We start from the raw sequence: 16,622 nt of genomic DNA on the forward strand, positions 1-16,622 counted from the left end.
ACGCCTCTAGAGGCCTCTAGGGGCACTTGACGAGGAGAGAGTCAAATTTAATAATTTAATTTTTTTTTGCTTCCCGGGACCTATGAGAAGCTACCCTGTTAAGGAGAACCCGATCGGTTCAGCGGTTAGCTAGATTCTTCGGTACAAACATACAAACACACAGACAAACACACAAACATCCTGTTACTTTATTATAAGGATAATTTTTTTATCATTAAAAAATTGTGGAAATGTAGGAATACCTAAAGAAAGCTTTCGCAAAAACTTTCCCTCTGTAGAAATATTTTAGTTACTATACACTATTTCACCTAAATATTTCTTTAACATGTACTTTCTTTTTTATTCTCCCTGCATTAGAAAAGCAACACTTATTAGTAAAAAAGTTTAATAAATCAAAGTTGTCAAATAACAAAGATGTCAACATCAATAAAAGCGAACCTCTGACATCAGATGAAATATAAGCAATCAATAACTCTTGTATATTGTCTACTTAATAAATAGAACATTAATTTGTAAGTCTAAATAATATTGTTCAAGAATTTGTTGTTAAATTTCTTAAATACAGGATACAGTAAAAGGATACTTTTATTTTTAGGATTTGATTATTATATCTTGTTGTCCTGGCAATCCTTATTGCAAAAATCAGAGTAATAGGATGATTATGTCATAAAAAAATTTGTGTCAAAAAAGTTGAAAAAATGTATGTAAGATTAATATTATAGGATCTGAAGGTATTTGAAAAAAAAAATTTTGGTAGGGGGGTAATCTTTATTTTATAGAGGCATTTTTGTTTATTTGGGGGGGGGGGGGGTAAAAACTGAAAATCCAAAATTTTGGGCACCCCCAAATTCATTTGGGGAGGGGGGTAATCACCCCTTTACCCCCCCCCCCCCCCTTGGACGTCTATGGTATATCCCATGCAAGTTTATTTGGTTATCAGTGCCTTTCTTATCACTCAATATGGCAATATAAAATAATGTTTTGTGTAGTTAAGTTTATTAGAACAAGGATGACAACATCCATAAAAGCAAAGCACTGAAACGGTAGGACAAACGGACATTAACACTTGTATATTGTCAGAACTAAATAATCAGATTATAAATATATAAGAGTCGAAGCAAAATTCTAAGTAAATTTGATGACAAACTGCTTTATACAGGATAATGTTTATGGACATACCTACATTTTTAGGACTTTTTAGTTGCTTCGCTTATAACATTATACTTTGTTCTCCCAGGAATCAATATACCAAAAATCAGATCAATCACCATGCAAAATTTGAAATCGATAGGACAATTATAACATGGTAAATTAATGAAAAAAGCTATCCGTTACGGACGTACGGACGGACCGACCCTAATTATAGAAATGCTTCGCTTTTAAAAACCAGAAAAAATATGTACTTGTTCTTCGGAGAATTATCAATGGCTTTCAAGGAGAGGGCGAGTAGTCTTTAAAAACATGATTTCTGAATTTTGTTTCGAAAAAACCTCATAAAATATACCTTATAATTATAGTTAAACGGTTTAACAAACGAAAATATTCGTTCAAGGACATACTTAGATTTGGGACTTGATAATAGAGATGCTTCGCGTAGAACAATGTATCTGATTGTTCTAGTATCAGATTAATAGGATAATAATATCATGCCAAAATTTAAGTCGGACTTACGGGTAACGATTATGGAGTTGTTACACTTTCTATATTTTATCTAATTGTTACAGGAATCGTCATCTAAAGTTTGAAATCGATATAACAAATCTAATATGCCTAAATTAAACAAAACAAACAAACTCTGCAATAAACGTTTACATTCTAATTCTAGAAAAGCGTTGCTTTTAAAAAATAATTATAAAGTTAAATTTTGACGAAGCCCATTTTGTTCCGAATTTGTATCACTTTTGAAAAGTGCGACTCCTGTTACGTCATATTTTTCTTTCCCGAAAAAGAGAAGGGGGGAAGAAAATCTCTTCAAAAGAGATGGGGAAACCCCCCTTTTCTCTCATCTCTTTTTTCTTCCCCCCTTTCCTTTTTTTTCTTTCCCCCTTCCCTTTTTTGGGAAAGAAAAATATGACGTAACTGGAGTCGCACTTTTCAAAAGTGATACAAATTCGGAACAAAATGGGCTTCGTCTTAAATTTTCACCGAACCTTTTCATAAATAATGAAACTAATAAATAAAATAAAATGCAAATTTTATTCATTTATTTTATCAGTTTTTTGAGGTATCTTCTTGATTTAATGATTTGTTTCCAGACAAAAGCATGTACCATTTTTTATGTGATTTACAAACTTGTATCTGGGCGAAATTTATGCATTTTAATCCCGCAGCTACTCTATAGCGTAATATCATTGGTGCGTATATAATTAATAGGGTTAGGCCGGATATCCGGTGTGGCTGGATATCCGGCCATTTTCAATATCCGGCCGGATACCGGATATTGAAACTATCCGGCCGGATATCGGGCTCTATAATTTTTTATACTTTACACCAAAAATCTCTGCTTTTTAAAATCTTAAATGGCTATAATTTTCTTATTATTGAAGCTAGAAGAACATTTTTTCTGAATAAGTTTAACTTTATGTAAATTTATATAAGATTTCTGAAGAAATTTTTTTTTTACTACTTTAATATCTGGTAATTTGGCCGGTTATCCGGCCGGATATCCGGTAATTTGGCCGGATAACCGGATATTTGCTGGATATCCGGCGTTGGCCGGATATCCGGCCGGTTACCGGATATCCGGCATTTGAAATCAGCCGGATATCCGGTATCCGGCCAAAAAAGTATCCGGCCCAACCCTAATAATTATATAGACATTTAATTGGTTACCAGGGAGGGACTTAAAATTGGTTTATCACACAAATCACAAATCTTCTAAGTTTTCTTATTCGTTGTCTTAACAACTTTAGGGAATAATATATAATTTTGATTGGTTGGTTCAATAAGTAAAGTCCAAACGTTTTAACCACTAATTGTAATCTACAGAAGACGTAGTTTATGTATCATCATTGAGGATGTACAACAATTTATCGGCTATTGTATTATCCCTTTAGATCCATACCAGGTTATTAAATTGTCTAAAATCAAACCTTCTACTTCTATGTCAAATGTAAAACATAATATATTGTTTGAGCAGGGAATATGTCTTGGCCTAATAGTTACACTACATATATAGGTCAACCTCTAAATTGATTAGAAATTCATCAAATATATATTCAAATTTTTTATCTGAAATGTTTTTTTTCTCTTTACAATCGTTTTTCTTACAAAAATGTCCTTGTTTAAGTAAAGCTATATATACTGCACCCATTTTTGGTGTTATTGTTGATCTGGTCTTAAAAGTAATTACATTTCCATCCATTAGAAGCGGAGCTGTTTGAAATATAAATAAAAAAATAGTTTTCATAAAAGTTTTGCAATTAATGTACAAATGAAGCATCTTACAGTGCCTAATAAAAAATTACGTCACACAATTCAAATAACCAATTATAGGCCTCAAATACATTTTACCATTGGTAAATTTTAATGTCAACTGGCCTGTCAATGGTCATTTGTAATGTATAACGAAATTTTTTTATTAGGATGTTTCTGTGCAAATTAATTTTGATTGTTTTTCTGTCTCTCTGTCTCTCTCTCTCCAAATGTTGGCATTTTTGCATGAGTGGTTATTTGCGTCTACGGATTTATGTTTCGGCTTGAATTTGCAAACAACTTCTATTTTGGCAGATTCGGCTGTAAATAGTCTAGTTGTTGCAATTTCGACATTTATGTTTTTATTGTGTCAATAAATTAGTGTGTAGTTAAAATTTCATTAGACTATCGATATTATGTCAGACATATTTTTATGTCATATAATTGACAAAAAGTTGTCCCAAAAGTTTTTTTTTAAAAAGTATGTAGTTCTTTTGTCAGTCACAGCTTTTTTTATAAGAGCCATACAGACGTTATAAAACCTCGATATAATGCATAATGTCAAAAAAAAGGCTTATTGCAAGTTTCGAGTGTAGAAATAGGTTACTTGTAGAATAGATTAACTTATTTGAATATGCAAGTTTATTATTTTTACAACGCAGTAAATAGGCTTATCGTCTGGAACATTATTTATGTGCCCTGGCACGGACACGTTATGGCTGATCTACGGGTCTCCCTACCTTCCTATCTCCCCTTACTATCACGCCTCGCTTCGCTCGGGTAATTTTCTTTACTGCTTTCTTTTTGCAACAACTTCAGTTGTATCTTAGATTTTATCAAGCTAACAACTTTTAATAAGTTACGTAAGTTAAGATAATATAACTACATACATTTTTATAAATTTTTTATTCACAGTACTTTGATGTCTTTAAATCTATCTAAAGCTATTTGCTATTTATTAAGATAACTAGTAGATAATATTTTCCCCCTTGGAAACCAAGTAGGGGGGAGAAGACATTTGACTATTAATTATAACAATACTCTTAGTTTTTTCAACCCGTTATCTCATTCATGGAATTGAAGTTTGTGAACAATATTATATTTTAGACAATGAGGCAATTAGGAATTATTCTCGTATGTGGGTAGGTACTTTTAATTAAATCTCGACTGTGGCGTAACACTGTGCATCTGTAAGATGATAGTTTATAATCTTATCCTAACTCCACGTCAACAAAAAAGACGTTAAAAATGGGAGACATAAGTTAGAGCATTAGAAAGGCCTTGGCCAAAAACAGGCTAATTCCTTTACTATGCACAATTAGGATTTCCAGACAAAGGTTGTGCAATCAAATGATTGGTTGACTGAAGGGCGTTTGACAATTAATCAAGGCAAATGATCTTAATTCAAAATTCTTAATATATAAAAAAAATGTTTATTCATTTTATTTTAATTGTATAAATCTTGATATTAACTCCAGGCAGGTGCAAATTTAATTCAAAACTTACACTAAAATCTTGTTAAGTACCCTGTTGACAATTTTTAAAATCGACATTTGATTTTATAGAATTAGGTTCTTTTTTGATTCCTTTAAAGAAGTCTTCTTGTTAATAACATGCCAAATTAGATATAGGCTTATTAATCATAGGTCTCTATTGAGGTTTTTCTATGTCTAACCCCTGCGGGGATTCACAACCTGTCGGGCCTAAACTTCGGTACCATTTATCCAATATTACATCTTTTCTACCTCTTTTCTATTCATTTCAAAATAAGGGGAGAGAGGGGGGGAGTACTCAACTGACTAGTGCACTTATAAATGAAATAAAGAACCTAAATTTTAAAATCAATTGTAAAAAGTGTTTTTCAAAGGCTGATGGCTGGAGTGTTTGGAAATCCACAATCAGCAAGAGCAATCCCTAATCCCAATGCAGAAGGGTTCGATTTTGGCAGGTAAGTTTTCTTTAAACAAAATATTTTAATATTAAAAATCATACAACTGCTAATGAATTTTCAATGAAATATGTTATAAGTTAATCATAAGATTAAAATTATTCATTATTCGTGAAGAAAAAAAACATTATATTTTTAGTAAATTTTTTTCAATGTTTATTATTTTTTTTCCTTTGCAAACAGAGCACTTTCAGCAGCCTCAGCAGCAGCAAATGCAATTAGAGAAAGTGGAATTCTGAACAATAGACCAAGTGGAAGAAGGCCAAGTAACACTAGACCAAGTAACACAAGACCAAGTAACACTAGACCAAGTATAAGCAGACCAAGTGTTAGCAGACCAAGACCAACTCCAAGAAGAAATATAATTACCAGGCCTAGCAGCAACACAGTCTCAAATATTCGGTCGAATGTTCCCCGTGGAAATTCAAACTTCAATAATGCAAGACCTGCTCCCATAAGCACCAGTCAAACTGTGGTGTCTAATAAAGATAAAGTAATTGAAATCATTATAGATCTTGTTGGAAAAGTTGTAGAAGAAATTGAACAAGATATATGTGATGCTGTCAATGGAGGCACTTTAGTTAATGGAAGCTTAGGAGATGTATGTGAAGAAAATGTTGATTCTGGATGTACAGAAAGTAAACCATGTATAGCATATCAAGTAGCTGGCGAGCCGATAGAATCTACATCAGGAATAGTAAGTTTTTTTTTTTTTAAATATTTGAAAATATATATATGTATATATATCATGTATAATTTTAGGGAGGCAGTATATCTATCAAAGTGAAAACGAAGTAAGTTTTTAAAACTCTATGATTGGAAAAATGTTGCTGCATATTTTATATGCTGTTTATTAGGATAGGATAGGTGTTTTTTAAGATGTGTTTGTTAAGTGCTACTATAAATAGATTATTATAGCCGTATGCGTGGAATAGTTGTAGAGGTAAAACCTATTTGCAATTAAGACTATCTTCTCTACTTACATGTGTTTTATTAACAATCAGAAAAGCTAAAGAATTTAAATTTATTCTTGATATTTACACGATTGGATTTTTTATGTTGTATAATTGCATCCCATCAATTGACTCATTTTTAAACCAAAAATAACATTTGTATTATTCTAGCAATGGGATTTTTACACAGAGTTACACTTTAAAGGTAATATTTAAATATAGAATTTAATACTTTATGAAATGAAAGTTTTAATATATGCTTTTTTTTACCAAAATACGATTTTTTGTGTATTGTTAAAATAATAAAAATGTATTTAAATCATTTAGCGCTATACAGACTATTCAGCAAACTGTGTAAGGAATTTTACAACAAATACAACATTAAGAGTTGAGGTAATTTTATTTTAATGTTCATTTTAAATTTTTGAACATACTTCTTTTTAAAACAACACCAAAAAAATCTAAGCTCTGAAATGGTAGGACAAACAGACATTGATACTTGTAGAGTGTAAGAACTGAATAATCAGAATATAAATGTAGAAAAGTCAAAACAAAATTGTAATTAAATCTATTGAAAAAATGCTTAAATAAAGGATAATGTTAAAGGACTTACTTACATTTTATGACTTGAATATATCTATAATACAAAGTAGAACGATGTCTGTATGTTTGTTTGTCTATCTGTTTGTCTGTCTGTTTGTTTGTTTGTAGCGAAGGATCTTGCTAACCGCTGAACCGATTGGGTTCTCCTTTACAGAGTAGCTTCTCATAGGTCCCGGGAAGGTTTAAAACTATTTTCTTGGGGGGTGGGACACCCCCAACCCCCCCAAAAGTGAAAAATACCCCCCCCAAAAAAAAAATTTTTTTTTTTTTAAACTAAAACTAAAATTAAAATAGTGGGGTCGACTACCTCCCCCCCCCCCAAAAAAAAATCCCCCCCAATTTTTTTTAAAATCTAAAATACGAAAAAATTGGTTTGATCAAACCTCTTGGGGCAAAGCCCCTAGAGGCTAGGGGCGAAGCCGCTAGTTATAATTATATCACATAAAAATTTGTTTTTAAAAAAGTTAAAAATAATCATGTGTAAAATGGACGTACAGATATCATGATAACGATATAACGCTTTATAAATCATGCCTAAGTGGTAACTACTACATAAATCACCATGCAAAGGAGAATTCTAACATGCCTAAATCAACGAAAGCTATCGGTTCGGACGTACAGACCACGCCTAATTATAGAAAAGCTTTGTTTTTTACAATGAACATAATTTCATTTGCATGTAAAACCTTAGCCCTCTGGTTTGAATACCAACTTTGACATCAAGTGGGATACTCGCCAATGCTGTCTAGAGGAAACTTGTGAAGAATGTCCTTTCCTTCATCAACAGTTTTGGTCAAACAAGTATGACTTTTTAATTACTCTGATATTTTTAACCTATATGTATACTAGCAGCTGCACCCTAGCATCTAGGATATCTATATTCGAAGGGATATGGAGGAGCAAAAATACACATCAAGACCTTTAGGAAGCTTCACTGTAAAGGAGAACCATATCGGTTTAGCAGTTGGCAAGATTCTTTACTTACTACATTATATAATAGGATGTTGAAAAACAGAGATTTCAATTAAACAAGGATGACAACATCCATAAAAGCGAAGCACTGAAACGGTAGGACAAACGGACATTAACACTTGTATAGTGTATGAACTGAATAATCAGAAAAGTATTATAGTCAAAGCAAAAGTGTAAGTAAATTTGTTGAAAAACTGCTTAATACAGGATAGTGTTTATGGACATACTTACATTCTTAGGACTTGATTATAGAGTTGCTTCGTTTATGATATTGTTCTTTGTTGTCCCAGGAATCAATATACCAAAAATCAGATCAAACGGATATTTAGATCACATAAAAATTTGTTGTTAAAAAAGTACAAAAATCAACATGTTTAAAATGGACGTACGTACATTCTGGTAATGATTATAGAGTTGCTACGCTTTTTAAATCGTACCTAACTACTAGAGGAATCATCATGCAAAGTTTGAAATCGATAGGACAATTCTAACTTGCCTAAATTAACGAATAAAAGCTATCTATCTCGGACGGACGGACGGACGGACGGACGTACGGACGGACGGACGGACCGACCCTAATTATAGAAAAGCTTCGCTTTTAAAAACAGCGAATTACTTAATATAAAAAATCAAAGCCAATTATGCGAAAAATGTAGAATGTTAACTATGTTTTTTATTTTCTAGAATTACAATTGATGACCTGTCCTCTAGAGAGTGTGGAATAAAGTGAGATTAACAATTAAATATATAAAATTAAATTAAATATTAAATATTATAAATTACCATTTTTTATACATTAATTTTGTTTTAGGAAACATTGTTGTCCTAGATTTATTGTAACAGGTGAACTACATGGTTTAACTGCCAGGGATCTAGAGGGATAAGACAATGAACTATAAAATGATGTACATTATAAATGATGATACAAAAAATTACCCCTTTTGTAGATTATAATTATTAGTTGAAACGTTTGGACACTCAGCCAATCAAATTCAAAAAAGTCCCCAAAGTTGCCCAATTTCCCCTCCCTCCGTATTAAATGCAAAATATTTTTAATTCTTTAATTTTATTTTTAATTATCCTTTTTAATCTATCCCTAACCATTCAAGATAAACCTTAACAGATTATACTTAAACAAGGATGACAGCATCCATAAAAGCGAAGCACTATAACGGTAGGACAAACGGACTTTAACACTTGTATAGTGTCAGAACTTAATAATTTATATGAGTTAAAGCAAAATTGTAAGTAAATTTGTTGAAAAACTGCTTGATACAGGATAATTTTTATGGCGTACTTACATTTTTAGGACATGACTATAGAGTTGCTTCGCTTATCAAATTATACTTTGTTGTCCCAGGAATCAATATACCAAAATACAGATCAATCCGATGATTAGATCACATAAAAATTTGTTGTTAAAAAAGTAAAAAATCAACATGTTTAAAATGGACGTAGGAACATTTTGGTAATGATTATAGAGCTGCTACGTTTTCTAAATCGTACCTAACTACTAAAGAAATCACCATGCAAAATTTGAAATCGATAGGACAATTCTAACATGCCTAATTTAACGGAAAAATCTATCCGTTACGGACGGACGAACGGACGGACTGACCCTAATTATAGAAAAGCTTCGCTTTTAATAAAAATTATTATTATTAGGTGAAGAAATCAGAGAATGTCTGAGCAAAGGAGCAAGATGTATTAATTCAAGTGGAAAGTGAGTATTTTACTTCAGGAATAAGGTATAGCCAAGAAGCGAAATAAATCTAAAATAATATTTGGGGGCAGATAAAAAGTTCGTCAATTTTACTATATGTTGCCCCCACAATGACAGCTGAAAATCAAGTATAGGTTTCGTGATTTTTTTAGAATACATTTTTTCGTTGTTGGTATATAGAAGCTGATTTTATTGCTGAGCTCGTTCTTCCAGTAGGAGGGGAGTGAATGGGGTAAAAACTCAAGAGGTTGGATGTGGCATATCATTATTTTAGCCAACTACGAAAATTACTTTATTAGAGTACATAGCATTCTGATGTAACATCTATGTTATAAAACATCGATTCTTAAATTATAATTTTATTAAGATGTTGTAAGCAGAGAAAGACATGGCGAGGAAAGCTGTATTGTCCCAAGACTTGTTGAAAAATTTATGTGAAAAAATATATATATAAAAAAAAATATTTTTTAAAGCATATCATACTCATCTATATTCTATGTATTTCAAAAACTACATTTCGTTATAGATTAAATAAAGAATGAAATGTTTTTAAAAGTCGTATTATTTTCTATTTGCAAAAGACAGAAGATTCTCAGGGAGGGACCAATGGATCTAAAATTCATATTTCTGACAGCCTTGGACTTTGGGTACCAGGACACATGCAACTTTTATTATTTTGACAAATTTCAAATGGGTACAAGCGTGAAGAATGCCGCTAAATCAATTATTCCCAAAGCAGACGACTCTTCAAAACAAAAAAATTCAAAACAAGTTTTTTTGGTTTTTAAACAAAATAGTTTTCTTCTGAGAATGGGTGGGAAATAAGACAGGATAAGGTAATGTTAAATACTTTTCTTTCAGGGTTTAAGAATTTCTTATTCTACAAATCTAATAAAGATTGCTATATCAAATTTTTTGGAATTTTCCAGATGTATCTGGTTTGGAAGATTTTGAGTTAGAATGTGGTATTCGGCAACTCTGGGCCATGCAGAAACCAAGACATTATAGTGATGCTACGCACCCAGCTAAATCCTGTTATTCTACAATTGTAAAGCCACCTGCAAATATGTCAGATAACGGTATTGATTTCATCTCTCAGTTGTCCTGCAAGTGGAGGGAGGGGTGTTACCCCTCCCTCTCCCTTCTTAAGCACCGGAACCTTCCCCTTCAACCACCAAGTTATCAGCACCACCTCAGCCCTGAGGATAAAGGATCTAAGCCTTCCTTCACCCGATAGAATCACCACCCACACAGACTGTTGTTGTCACAGTAATCATCAAACCTTCCCTTTTAGTACCCAGACCTACCACTCAACCCCTCTATGCTTATCTACCTATTGTGCTGTTCCATGGGCTATCCTGCCTCCCCCGGACAGGGATAGCCATCTACCTAACCATTGCAACTATCTATGTTTTACTTGTATGATTTACCTTTAACTATCTCTATTCCTAATCCATCTGTATTTATATTATGTTGTACAACTTTAGTAAACCTTAGACCCTGAATAAAAGAACAACTGAATAGACTCTGTTTGTTACTTAGTGATTGCTAGAGAAGCATAGCTTCTCTATAATATATGTGTCCATGTCTGTTCGCACTGCCGTAGTCATTTGAACTCGGGTGTCTGCCATTTAACCAAGGCGGATACCACAACTTTTGGTGACAGCTGTGTGAGATTACGGCAAACCACAAGTGTAGAGCAGACGCGCAGCTGAGGCTAAGGTACTCCCAGCAGTGAAACTGGCAAAACTGACACAAGCAACCTGAATTACCCACCCTGGATAGCAAGGTCTAACTCTGTATCCGGCAGTTGTGGAAGCGAAACCTAGCGAAAGACCACTAAGTGTGGCGGAACCCGAGCTGCGGAGAGTAGCGAAATCGGACGAGAGACTGCGGAGAGCAGCGAAACTTGACGGAGAACCGCGAGAAGCGCCGACATCTAACGGAGGATTGAGCGCTCAAGGGCTGAAACAGGCCTGCGGACGGGCTGAAACAGGCCAAATAAGTGCAAACGGCTGAAAATAGGCCAACATTTACTGCAAGAGATAGCAGGATCCGAACCAGCGGCGCTGCAGGAAGGGACATTCCCTGCCGCCACCAGCCGGATTCGGATACACGGCGCTGCAGGACGGGACATTCCCTGCCGCCGACGGGCTGAAACAAGCCAAATAGCTGCGAGCTGTGAGCGAAAATACGAGTGTAGTGTACCAAGCAGAAGAAAAACTACGTTAACTCCAAGTATCCTGAGAGGCTACAGCGCAGCCACCCATCTAGAAAAACAGATATTATATCAGATTTTAGGGATTACCACCCTAGTGTGAAAGCTGAACAATAGATTTATGGGCAAGGCTTGGTAAACAAATTTGTTGTGTATTGTGATAAAGCCAAAAATAGAACCTAGATGTAATATAACAATGCATTGGTAAACAATCTGACCCCAAGCCTTCAGCACGACAAATACACCCCCTTATCCCAACGGAAGGGGAGGGGCCCACCATAAATTGAAGCAAATACAATTGAGGTGACATAACAATAAGCTCAGGATTAAGGAAAAGGCACAATTACCTCACCACCCAGTTACTTCAAACCTGCAGCACCCCCCTCCCCATAGGGGGGAACGGACGATTTTTCCCCGTCCCCTCACGCGCTCCCCCTTCTACCCACACTTGAATAAGTCCGTCCACGGTGTGGAGGTAGCGACTGGGAGAACAGAGCGCCATTTACGGGTCGCGCAGCAGAGCTTGGGACGCAACAAAAATTCCATGGACGAATGAGATAAAGCGGACCAATGAGAGAGCAGATTGAGGGATAGGTGCGCGTTTTACCTGTGTGCGCAAATCTGACGGCGCGTAGGCGCGTTGCAAGGAAAGGAGATTCCACGCACACACACACACACACAGGAGAGGGGCCACTCTATAGCATACAACAGAGATATTTTTTTAGAAGAAAAACTTGCAAGCTCCTTCCTCCCTATCTACAGTGTGATAAGGAAAACTAAATCAGTTCCTTAGACCAGCTCAGACCCTCAACATCTTCCTAGCTCTGCCAACCCTACTTCAAAGCTGAGTGGCTAGTGAACAAAATATATGTATATATAAATACCTAAGTGTTAACAACTCAATACTAAGCTGTGCAGCAACCAAGTGATAAATAGTGTTGTTTTTTTTGTATCATGGTTGCAAGTAAGTGAATATTAACCTCACCATACAACACTGGAGACTGATATGGTAACTTAATGAAAGTACGCCCACCCTGTGGAAATAGCCTGACTTGATGCCCCACACTGGGCAGTGGTGGTGTGTACCTTGACCATAGACCCTCATAGTTGTGAACTATATACAGAGGAAGCGTGATTTTTTTTGGAGCAAGGAGGAAAGCCAGCTAGCTCTGAGGATATTCCTCTACACGTATATATATATGGGAGTGTTGAGTACAGTGAACCTAAAACACATGCCAGGTCACAGACCCCTGGTCCCTGAGATGCCCTTGTCTGGAAGGATGACTGAATGTCCGCTGCACAGCTCCTGTACAGTTGGTGCTCAACGCACGAGAAATGGAGATACTGGACTGGGGATTGTTGAACCTGTATGTGTCCTCACGGGGGTGTTGAACGATGCGACTGAGCCCAATGAGAAGGTGACAAGCTTCAGAGACTTAGTGGCCAGCCCCAAGATGGGCACTACCACCAGAACTGAGACTCCAAAGGGGCCCAGCCCTAGGGCCAGTACCACCTGTGTCTGGGGTGGAAAGGTCCTCCCTGGCGCTGGCCTCACCAACCTGGAGGATGGGGAGCTGTCCCAGGGGAATAGGCTCTTCACCCAGATGCCCGACGCGTACCTGGGGGTGGGGGAGCCGCCACCCAAGCCTCCCTGGGAGCCCCCAGGCATGGAACGACTGGGGACCGGCCTAAGGATGGAGAATGGTGACCTGCTGCAGTGGAAGGCCTTACCCAGCACGGAGGGAGCAGGGTTGACCAGCAGCAGTGAGGCTGTTCCCCCACACTCCAAGACCAGATGCCTCTACTCTGTTGAACCACTGCACATGACCCAGCCAAGTCCCCCCATGCTGCTGAAGGTGGAGGCCCACCAGGATGCAGAGCTCCAGCTAGGGAAGTCAATAAGCAGGCCAACCCCTGCCAAAACCAGAATCACCGCAGGGGCTCCCCACCAGCAGCTGACAGAGCCTGGCAGGGACGCAATACCAGCTGGCAACTCTGGCCTAACTCAGGTGGCTACCAACAGCCCGCTGGCAGTCCAGAACCCAGTTCAGGCTACCATCAGTATGGCATCCTCTGGGCCTTGCCGGTTCAACTGTGGGTACCTGTCCACACACTGGCCACAGATACCCCCCAGAGATCATAGCCCACCTTCCGACTGGCACCATCAACGGCCTTTGCTACCAACTACCTGGAGTAACTGGAGGCAGGATCCCTCATGTGGAGAAGCACCTGCAGAAGCTAAGGCCGAGGCTGGCCTCGCCACCCAGGAGAGGAGAGCCACTGTTGTATGGAAGGGACCTGTGTGTATGGGGAGGAGGCTGAATGTAACCAAGGAGCCACCACAAGCAGCCCAGCACTGCCTGATCCCTAGTAGGGGAGACCCTGTTTGTCAGCTGGTGCCCCAACTGGAGGATGAGAGACCTGGCAGGTTGATACACCCTGTGGAAGCCGGACTGATGGGACCCATCTGGACGAAGGAGCGCTGCTGCTTCAACGGCCACACAGCCGCCAAGTGTAGAACCGGTTGGGACCAGGCAATGAAGAAACACCAGGTAGCCCAACAACCTGCATACAACCAGTCTGACACCCAGGTCTACCTAGAGGGAGATGCCCAGCCGTCACCCCAACCAGCTGCCGCCGCTGGGGCCGCGGCTACCCAGGAGTCTGTGTCTCAGATTGGGACCATAGTGGCCAGGATCAACGTGCTGGGAGGAGCGACTGAACCCAACCGGGTTGGCCTGGACTTCAGCCTCAACCACATGGGACCGGAGTTCGTGCAGCCAACCAACATTGCGGAGCCAGAAGTCCTGCGGCCTCTGCCGGTCGGCCTCAACATGATGGTACCTGTCAGACCGCGTCCCCCGAAGGAGGAGGTAACCCCTGTCACCCCCAGCGAGAGCCGAGGGGCGCTACCCAGCGCCACCGGGACGGTGCACGGGGAGGCCCTGGCGGCCGCCGAGCGGGAGAGGCAAGAGGCGCTAGCCAGCGAGTCTGAGTCGATGTATGGGACGCCAACCGGCGTCGCCACCTGGGAAGAACGAGAGGTGCTTCCCTGCAACACACAAGCTGATGTCTGGGGCGACAACCGTCGCCGCCACCTGTGAAGACTGGGGGGTGCTATCCAGCGCCCCACGCTGGTGCCTGGGGCGACAACCGTCGCCGCCACTGAGAGACCTGGACCCCTGTGAAGACTGGGGAGTGCTATCCAGCGCCCCCACGCTGGTGCCTGGGGCGACAACCGTCGCCGCCACCGAGAGACCTGGACCCCGGAACGAGCCCGCAGCCCCAGAGGAAGGGGTGACACCCGTCACCCCCAGTCAGCCAGAGCCCCCAGCCAGCAGGGAGAGTCCAGCTGTCCCTCACCCTCAACTGCGTCCAGCTGCCTACCTCCCTCAACCAAGCCAGGGTAATTGTATTGCATTGATGTACCAGGAAGTTTGTGCTGGGTCAAACTTGCCTGCGCCCCCTGCATCTGCCCCAGGAACCAGGATATCAGCCATTACCAGCCAAACTTTGGCCGCTGCCTGGGGAGTAACTCAACTAGATGCACCAAGTGCCGAGCATAACCATAGAAGTAGAGGATCCCCAACAATTATGTCTACCCAAGATGGAGACGATGTGCCTGGACACCTTCAGGCTAGGGGAGGAAATCCGGAGCCTTGTGCCTCCAGTCCACCAGCAGCAGTGGCCGTGGATTGGCCTGTCCTCCAGCCAATTAAAGCGGAGCCAACCTTGCAGATCCAAGACAGCCTCCGGCACATGGGATGGACTGTTACCTTCCCCTACCCTGCAGGTCTGACTGCCATGCACCACCCTGCCAATGTCCAGGATGAGCCTGAGGGAGGCAACGTTCCTACAGTATGGCAACCACCACCTGCCCGCGTTGACAGAGACCCTGGAAGCCGAATGAACCTGACCAGCCCCGAGGGCGAAGAAGCTGCGCCTGCATCCAGTAACCAGCCTGCCAGCAGCAAGGTGACCAACAAGTAGAGACCACCAGCCCAGTAGAGAAACCTGAAGAGGTGTATACCAGGCGGCTGTTGGTCCAAGCCCCCTCATGTGCTGTGCCATCCCTGGAGGTTGCCAGGGTGACCTCAGAAGTACACATCCAACGGCCAGAACATCCAACAGGACCAGCTACTCCAGCAGATATAGCAGATTCCGTTCGACCTGGGGAGGGCTGGAGTCTACCACCGTTCAGCAGCTGGTGTCCTGGCGGACCCATTTCACAAGGACAACAAACTGAAGGCCTCAACCACTGTCGGAACCCCTCCCAGCCTTCCGAGGGGAGAGTTGTGGTATTTGGCAACTCTGGGCCATGCAGAAACCAAGACATTATAGTGATGCTACGCACCCAGCTAAATCCTGTTATTCTACAATTGTAAAGCCACCTGCAAATATGTCAGATAACGGTATTGATTTCATCTCTCAGTTGTCCTGCAAGTGGAGGGAGGGGTGTTACCCCTCCCTCTCCCTTCTTAAGCACCGGAACCTTCCCCTTCAACCACCAAGTTATCAGCACCACCTCATCCCTGAGGATAAAGGATCTAAGCCTTCCTTCACCCGATAGAATCACCACCCACACAGACTGTTGTTGTCACAGTAATCATCAAACCTTCCCTTTTAGTACCCAGACCTACCACTCAACCCCTCTATGCTTATCTACCTATTGTGCTGTTCCATGGGCTATCCTGCCTCCCCCGGACAGGGATAGCCATCTACCTAACCATTGCAACTATCTATGTTTTACTTGTATGATTTACCTTTAACTATCTCTATTCCTAATCCATA

The 16,622-nt window shown here is 39.7% G+C and overlaps 1 protein-coding gene across 1 annotated transcript; it reads left to right on the forward strand.

Annotated features, from left to right (window-relative positions):
* Nucleotides 1-4,196: 4,196 nt before the first annotated feature.
* Nucleotides 4,197-10,168, forward strand: LOC145332941 (uncharacterized). Its single transcript, XM_080178055.1, has 12 exons — nt 4,197-4,277; nt 4,522-4,556; nt 5,282-5,362; nt 5,546-6,059; nt 6,125-6,156; nt 6,487-6,520; nt 6,643-6,708; nt 7,610-7,719; nt 8,575-8,616; nt 8,702-8,733; nt 9,556-9,613; nt 9,981-10,168. The coding sequence occupies exons 2-12, from the start codon at nt 4,525-4,527 to the stop codon at nt 10,036-10,038; spliced, it is 1,059 nt and encodes a 352-aa protein (XP_080034181.1). The 5' UTR covers nt 4,197-4,277; nt 4,522-4,524; the 3' UTR covers nt 10,039-10,168.
* The last annotated feature ends 6,454 nt before the right edge of the window (nt 10,169-16,622 follow it).

This window comes from Acartia tonsa, chromosome 11 (assembly GCF_053477335.1).
Source record: "Acartia tonsa isolate MP-2025a chromosome 11, ASM5347733v1, whole genome shotgun sequence".
In the NCBI taxonomy this organism is placed as follows: domain Eukaryota; kingdom Metazoa; phylum Arthropoda; class Copepoda; order Calanoida; family Acartiidae; genus Acartia; species Acartia tonsa.

Bases quoted from the DNA above. Each gene is read 5' to 3' on its own strand.
- LOC145332941 (XM_080178055.1), top strand. From the start codon at position 4,525: ATGAGGCAATTAGGAATTATTCTCGTATGTGG. The intron at 6,709-7,609 runs GTAATTTTATTT...GTAAAACCTTAG, and splicing joins ATACAACATTAAGAGTTGAG to CCCTCTGGTTTGAATACCAA. The intron at 8,734-9,555 runs GTGAACTACATG...TATTATTATTAG, and splicing joins TCCTAGATTTATTGTAACAG to GTGAAGAAATCAGAGAATGT.